Below are 8,842 nucleotides of genomic sequence, written 5' to 3' on the forward strand. Positions count from 1 at the left end.
ATTAATTTTATTGAAGTCAAATGTTTATAATGTCAAATGTGAAGAGTTTTCCCACTTCATATGTGCTTCAACATATATATACATGACTTAGGCTCCATTACAATATAATTGATGTATTTGAGTAATTAATTACAATTACACTGTATTTGTAATTGTAACTGAACATCACTGATATGGTGTAATTGTCACTGAAGGTCTCAATTTGCATAAATGCTGAATTACAAGTCAATTACAAGAGCATAAATAAATGTCGTTTAATTAAAAACAAATTATTAACATTGAGAAAATATACATGTACATATTTGTTTTTACTGTGAGGTGTTAGGCTAATAATATTAGAATTAATATTGAATAAGCAATAAAGTGAAATTTTAAATAAGAAAACTATGTATATAAAATATTTTAATCTGCTGTAGGATTCTGACTTGGGTCTATTTACAACATAGTTGCTGTAAGTGAGTAATTAATAACAATTATAATGTATTTGTAATTGTAATTGAACATCAGTGATAGGGTGTAATTGTAATTGCAATTGAAGTTATAACTTTGAGTATCTGAAATTGTAACTGACATAAGGCAGTACATTATAATGTTAATTATAACTAATGTAAGTAACTGAAGCAAAGCCTGGTCTCCCCCCATCTCTATATATTCCTCTTATTTGAATTATGGCATCTATTTCTCATTGGTTTCAAGCATTACATTATTTTTAAGTTGAAAAAATGTATTATGAAATACATTTATTATAAACATATTTTGTATGCATAGACATCACTTTAAACTGCCACACTGCGGACAGTGTAGAAATATGACTGAAAAATGTTAAAGCTATGTTAAAAATCTGAATCACACACACACATATACTTGAAAGTGTATATTTGGATTGAGGTACACACAGTGACCATATGAGTGACCAGTGAGGTACACACAGTGACCATACGATTTTGAAATCACATTGTAATCAATTTTAACTAATTGGAGAGATGAGATGAATCTTGTGTGTCAGAAAAATGCTAAATAAATAATGTTTTTACTTTCTGAAAGTTCTGTATAAAATGGCAGTCAAAATGATTCTTAAATAACTTTGAAACAACTCCTTGTAACATGTACATTGCACAAAGGAGCATGCAACTTCATACTATACTGTTGATCATAAATGCGTTGTTGCCACTTAAACATTACTGTAACTCATAATGTACACACAATATACTAAAGCATTAATGTGGATATCATAGGTCTCGGAATGGCTTAATCACACATATTTATGTGCAATTTTTTTATTTGGGATGCAAACAACATTTACACAGGAGTCCTCAGTAAGCATGCAATTTTTGGGTGGCAAATTCAAAGACTTGTCAGTCTTGCTTCAACTATATGCTGAGTGGGAAAATGTGTTGATCACTTGATCAGTTTAGCTCTGCTGCTATTTACAAGGGCACATATCATCGGCTGAAAGACCATGGATGATAAATGCTGTTATTTAAGAGTACATCAAAAGAACATAATGCAATAGCCGGGAGGCATGTTCAGAGACTTTGACCAGCTGCTAAGTAGTGGGAAAATGTGCTGATATTAACAATTACTGAATTCAAAGGCAGAAAGATGTACGTGTGGTCATTATAAATGTACATCAAATGAACAACTTTAGCTTTCCCAAATAAGTACTGCACGTGTTTTTGAAATTAAGACATGTTGAGACTAAGGCAAAATGCAGTTTGCAAATCTGGATTAGTAGTTTGGGGTTAAATGGCAAAATGACAAGGATCGTAAAGAGATTCAGAAGAGTATTAAAGTCGCTAGACTGATTGGTTGAAATAGTAGCCAAGTGTAAGAAAGTGTGTGATGCCTGGCTTAGTGCCTGGAATTAGCTCTTTCACTGAAATGACAAAATTCAGTCTCAGTCTGATGGGCAAACAAGAGCTCTATGTTAGTATTGTAAAGGATAAGTAAAATTAAACTCAATGACAACCACTGGTTCTTCTCATCTGTACATTTAGCCACTTCAGGTATGCCCAATATGCCTATGGGAGCAGACTGCAACTTTTCCAGGTGAGTCTCCTATTTTTACCAAAAATTTTTGGTAAAAATAGGAGTCCTGGACTTCTAGTTTTAAAGTCGTAGCGAGACCTCTGGATATATGATGAACTAGACCAACTGAATAGACAGAACCAAGAACATGAATGGCTCCATGCATAACATACGAGTGCATTTATTTTGAGCAAGAGGAATTTTCTTTATATAGCGACTAACTTTCTAGCTTCATTAAAACAATCCATGCAAATGTATGGTTTTATTATTGACCTATATAGGGGCCCAGAGTGGCTAAGTGGTCTAAAGCGATCACCTTTATGGATCACTGCCATCTCATCTCTCTCTGTGTGGGTTTGAATCTTGGGTTCAGCAATGTGGGTAAATGAGAAAGCTTGCTAGTAGCTTCTTGTGGGTCGGTGGACCTTTCCCGGTTTTCCCGGGTTCTTCCTCCACTATTTATATTGGCCACCATGTATAGCCTATCTTGTGCTGAAAAATGACAATAAACCCTACAGCAACAACAATTTGCCTATATACTTGTACTAATGTCATGCATTGGTTCAACAGTATCTGTTTCCTTGCTTTTTTCATATTTTCACAAAACAGAAAGTCAGAAAACAACTTTGACCTTACAAAGCGCTTTTCGAATTCCACAACATAGCAATATCCCATGTTACGAGTCTGTGGTCTTGAAATAAGTAACAAAAAAGAGTGAAAGGCAACAAGTGTTATAAAATCAACAAATAAATTATTTCCCTAACATACAAAGTGAAAACGAGAAAAAAGAATTACAGTATTGCAAATTAAATCCCCAAATAATCTTAGAATTACAGACACAAGTCCTAATCATGCAATGTCCTGAATAATATTCAGTAGCAGTCCAAAATCAAAGCTGAAGGTGATGATGTGTCTGTTGTAGTCTGTATAGTGTTAATGTACCAACAGTATTTAGTTGAATCACAGTAATATTATGCCAGGTCTGAATTCTTTATAAATTCTAGTCAATGTCTATGTCCAAGAATTTTTATTAGATCACTTTTGTAATTCTAGAGAAAATAATCACTTGAATTCAATAATTTGAAGAAATAAATTCCAGCCCAACTGGACACAATATATAATGCAACTATATTGTGCTAGATATTAAAGCAGACATTAATTTATCCTTCACTGACAAGATTATATAGTCTTCTACTTGACCTCAGGTCACAATTAGCATTTCCTAAAAAAAATGTATTACCTAATGAAAAATAACCTTCTAGAATGATCCTGATGTTTGCAAAATGACAATGTTAGCTATTATTAGAAACATATTACTAAAATTTAAATACAGAACCTGGAATATGTCAGGTAGACCAAGTACATTTAAATAATCTTGACCTAGAACCAAACAAACATATTCACTTCTATTAATAATGATCCTGAGAATAATTTAGCTGCATGCTATTTGTGTACAGAATAAAATTAAAAAAATCAATTCAAGTCAATATACAATGCTACATTATAATAGCATGTAATGAAATAAAAATTAAATCAAAAACCCTAACAAACAATGCAAATTAAATACACTGTATACATAACACCGATATGCTTCTGACCTACATTTTTACATTATTATGGTAAATCTTCTATCAAATGAAAATATTTAGACTTTGCTTTCAAATAACTGAACATTTCCTTAATCTGTTTTTTGAATTATTTATGAAAACATACATTTCCTAGACAAAGCAATGTCTGCCATTATAGGTTCACTTATGGTTTTAAACCTATTTTTATAAAATAACGCAAACATGGCAGTTAAATTTTCATTTCTGAATTAATTAGCAAGTGTTCTCCACCAATTATGGGGGCCCAGAGTGGCCAATTGGTCTAAAGCACTCTTCGTTATGGATCACTGCCATCTCACCTCTGTCTGCGTGGGTTTGATTCAGCTAATGTGGGTATGTGAGAAAGCTTGCCAGTAGCTTCTCTTGGGTCGGTGGTTCTTTCCTGGGTTTTCTGGGTTCTTCCTCCACCATTAATGCTGGCCACCATGTATAGCCTATCGTGTGCTGAAAAATGGTGTTAAACCCTACAACAACAACAATTACCAATTATATTCTTAAAGCACATATTGCTATTTACATATTGATACGTAAGTACTGAAACAGAAGTTGGTATGTTTTCATCATCAAATGGTAAGCTTAACTTGCAGAAAGCAAGCAGTTGTAACTTGCTCATAAAAGGATTATTGGTCAATCAGGTATCAAAACACATGCCTGTGAATGTGCAAGAGTTTGTGTGGGTAGTTGGTATTGACACTGCATGATAAATTTTTGCCTAAGGGCTATAATAACACTACACTGTCAGAATTTCCTGGCTACAGCAAGAGGGCATCTCAAAAGTCATGAACTACTGCATGTCATTGTATGACTAAAAAAAGATAATAGGACATAGTTGTTTTTGCTTTCCTAACAGAAAAAGGCAAAGTTTATAGTTTTCAGGCAACTTAGTTGCCTACTTTGAATGACCCCTGATTTCCAAATGATTTTAAGGCTATATTCTTTCCATTCATTGTGACAAAAAGATGTTGTGCTATTTAGTTTACACCATATATTTAACTTCATTTCAATATCTGATATTACTCATTCTTTTCACAATCATAAGCTGAGGCATGTGACCATGTATAGATTATTTTAATTTGTGCCATATCAGTTATTCTGATAACTCAACCAGCTTTGTAATTAGTAAGCATGGTAAGCTTGTGTAAGCTTAAAATTACCCAGGTATGTTTGCACAAGTTAAGCTTACTGCTGTCTTTAAAAAAAAAGCCTGCATTTTTTGGTTTGGGTTCATATTTAAATGGTTTTTGTCCAATGTGTGTTTTTAAGTTCTTATGCCAAGTTCCACTTTTTCTATACCTTTTCTGACACTCTTTGCACCTAATCGTTTTTCTCCAGTATGTTTCTTCATGTGTATTTTTAGATGTCCACTCTGACGAAACATTTTGTTACATACTTCACACTTGAACGGTTTTTCTCCCGTATGTGTCATCATGTGCTTACTTAGATTTCCACCGAGAGTAAACTTTTCATTGCATACATCACACTTAAATGGTTTTTCTCCAGTATGTGTCCTCATGTGTCTCGTTAGATCTGAACTAAGACTGAACGTTTTATTACATACATCACACTTAAATGGGTTTTCTCCAGTATGTATCCTCATATGTGCATTCATATGTCCACTTTGACTAAACCTTTTATCACATACTCCACACTTAAATGGTTTTTCTCCAGTATGTGTTCTCATATGCGTATTCAGATTTCCTTTGATGCTAAACCTTTCATCACATACTTCACACTTGAATGGTTTTTCTCCTGTGTGTGTCCTAATGTGCTGATTCAGAGATCCACTGTGACTAAACTTCTTATCACATATTTCACACTTGAATGGTTTTTCTCCAGTATGTATCATCATGTGCATCTTCAGATTTCCAACGTGACTACACTTTTTGTCACATACTTCACACTTGAATGGTTTTTCCCCAGTATGTGTCCTCATGTGCATCTTCAAATATAATCTCAGCCTAAACATTTTATCGCATACTTCACACTTAAACGGTTTTTCTCCAGTATGTATCCTCATATGTGTATTCAGCCTTCCACTGTAAATAAACCTTTTATCACACACCTCACACTTAAATAGTTTTTCTCCCACCTCTGTATTTATGTGCCTAATCAAAGTTCCACTAATACAAAAACTTTCATCAGAATCTTCACATTTTAATTGTTTTTCTCTAGCAAGTTCCATTATTTGTTTATTCCGCAGGCACTTGAGTCAGGATAAAATAATGATGGCACCTGCCTATTTATCACACGGTAGCTACAGTAACTCTCCCACTCGGATACTGAATAGGTCACTATCTGACCCTTCGATGACTTTGTTCGAATGTTTCGACATTATCTGCACATTAAGAAACACATAACTTAAAGAAGACAATCTACACCTTTCCCCCAAGTAGTATTTAAGTAACCTACTGATTCTGAACGGATGCTTTTACGGACGGTTTACCGTTACTTGTAAAAGGTTTTGACAGAAATCCACCACACCAGTAAACTTCCGGTCTACTTCCGAGTAAAGAATGCGATGGTCTCAGTTAGATTTTTGGGCGTTATGGATATAAACAATGACTACGATAATAACAATTCAGATTAAGTTTATTTTTGTTCAGCATCATCTGGAAAATAAAATGTCGTACAGTTTTTTTCCTCAAAACAAATCTGCTCACTTACTATCGTGTACATGTATTATAAAGGTCATGCCCGTTAGATATTTGCATAAAAGATATATTCCAAATATCCGGTAACAGACTGACTAGTCTAATGGCTAACTCGAACAAGGTTATTTCTACAGAAATTATGGGCTCATTCTACTCAGCTTATGGACTATGCAAAATATTATTAAATTTCACCGAGATTTAAATGTGACATTTTTTGTTTATATAAATATGAGATTTCTCATTCTTTCCAAGGTTGGTTGTGCAGTTTAAATATATAATTAAGGAAGCAAAACCCCGAGTGTTGTGTGACTGTTAGAGCTAAATAACAAATATATGCTAAAAAATTGTGTTTACAGGGGACCTGTCAAATTTAAGATTTGATTTAATATAAAATCTTACGTTTGTATGTTCTGATGATCTTGTGGACCTCGTAATAATTGAAATAAAGAAAAAGAAATTGCATGAAAATGATGGTGTTATCTCTTAAAAGAATATCTATCTCTCTATCTATCCATATATATATATATATCTCTGTGTGTGTGTGTGTGTGTGTGTGAATGATTCAATATTATAATACTTATATCATAACCAGTTTGGCTGATTTCAATAATTCAATAGCATAATGCTTATATTATAACCAGTTTGGCTGATTTGATTCAATAGCATAATGCTTATATCATAACAAGTTTGGCTGATTTCAATGATTCAATAGCATAATGCTTATATCATAACAAGTTTGGCTGATTTCAATGATTCAATAGCATAATGCTTTTATCATAACAAGTTTGGCTGATTTCAATGATTCAATAGCATAATACTTATATTATAACCAGTTTGGCTGATTTGATTCAATAGCATAATGCTTATATCATAACAAGTTTGGCTGATTTCATTGATTCAATAGCATAATGCTTATATCATAACAAGTTTGGCTGATTTGATTCAATAGCATAATGCTTATATCATAACAAGTTTGGCTGATTTCAATGATTCAGTAGCATAATGCTTATATCATAACAAGTCTGGCTGATTTCAATGATTCAATAGCATAATGCTTATATCATAACAAGTTTGGCTGATTTCAATGATTCAATAGCATAATGCTTTTATCATAACAAGTTTGGCTGATTTCAATGATTCAATAGCATAATACTTATATTATAACCAGTTTGGCTGATTTGATTCAATAGCATAATGCTTATATCATAACAAGTTTGGCTGATTTCATTGATTCAATAGCATAATGCTTATATCATAACAAGTTTGGCTGATTTGATTCAATAGCATAATGCTTATATCATAACAAGTTTGGCTGATTTCAATGATTCAGTAGCATAATGCTTATATCATAACAAGTCTGGCTGATTTCAATGATTCAATAGCATAATGCTTATATCATAACAAGTTTGGCTGATTTCAATGATTCAATAGCATAATGCTTTTATCATAACAAGTTTGGCTGATTTCAATGATTCAATAGCATAATACTTATATTATAACCAGTTTGGCTGATTTGATTCAATAGCATAATGCTTATATCATAACAAGTTTGGCTGATTTCATTGATTCAATAGCATAATGCTTATATCATAATAAGTCTGGCTGATTTCAATGATTCAATAGCATAATGCTTATGTTATAACCAGTTTGGCTGATTTCAATGATTCGACCTAAATCTATTAGTTTTCGCTATGCGGAGATTTTTCAGGTATATTTTGAAAGATGCGTCCAAACTTACTTCAACGCCTTTTATTTTGAATATTTTTAAAATTCCACATAAGTGCCAGTTTCCTTGTAGTTAGATACGTTAAATGTCGAATGTATATAATGATAGATGAAAAGATGGATTGATCAACAATTGGACATAGAACAAAATGAGAAAGAAAATATGACTGATGTCATATTTCTTCATAAATCCACCCTAACAATATGCTATCATTTTCAAATACCCATCTGAATGGCTAAATACTTGAGAAACAACCACTGGTCAAAATGCAACCATATCAAAGGACGAAAGATTATATATATTTCTACTCCACAATTTTGTCAGAACACACAGGACAAACAAAACCCATTGGTATTTCATGTAGAAGTCAAAAACGTCGGATATTATACTGTCACGTTTACCCCGACCCAGAGTAGCCCAGTTTGAAACATGTATAATCAAGGTAATTCTGACAAGCCATTGTTTGATGTTAAACATTGCCGCAGGCTAGCACTAATCCCTAACGTAAGATTGCCGTGGCTAGAAGTGGAGAGCCAGACCTAGGAGCTGTGAGGCCGCCAGATAGTAAATTATCACCTAGATGTGGAAACGTTTGTCCAGATCAAAAGAAGTTGCCCGAAGAAGTGGCAGGGTCTTAACTTCTTTTCCCTGCAGACAGACAGCCAGGTTGAATTGGCCACCAAGACTATTGGGCAGGGTCACAGCGCCACCCAATCAGAATCGAGATACGGGAGAGACCCTGCTTTGGCTAGAATGACACCTCCGCGTCTTCCGGCAAGAATTAGTTCGCTAGAGAGATTGCCCAGAGGAGGATAGTGTAAATCCGAACA

General features: G+C 33.6%; 1 protein-coding gene across 1 annotated transcript; it reads right to left on the bottom strand.

The window, feature by feature from the left end:
- Nucleotides 1–240: 240 nt before the first annotated feature.
- On the bottom strand, nt 241–6,116 carry LOC149783767 (uncharacterized). The gene has a single exon (XM_089931997.1). It carries the CDS (start codon nt 5,815–5,817, stop codon nt 4,894–4,896), a length of 924 nt encoding a protein of 307 aa, XP_089788123.1. The 5' UTR covers nt 5,818–6,116; the 3' UTR covers nt 241–4,893.
- Nucleotides 6,117–8,842: the final 2,726 nt, after the last annotated feature.

The sequence above is a fragment of the Sinohyriopsis cumingii genome, chromosome 14 (genome assembly GCF_028554795.1).
Source record: "Sinohyriopsis cumingii isolate HCF-2022 chromosome 14, ASM2855479v2, whole genome shotgun sequence".
Taxonomy (NCBI): domain Eukaryota; kingdom Metazoa; phylum Mollusca; class Bivalvia; order Unionida; family Unionidae; genus Sinohyriopsis; species Sinohyriopsis cumingii.

Coding starts and splice junctions, on each gene's coding strand:
- LOC149783767 (XM_089931997.1), bottom strand. CDS start 5,817: ATGGAACTTGCTAGAGAAAAACAATTAAAATGTGAAGATTCTGATGAA.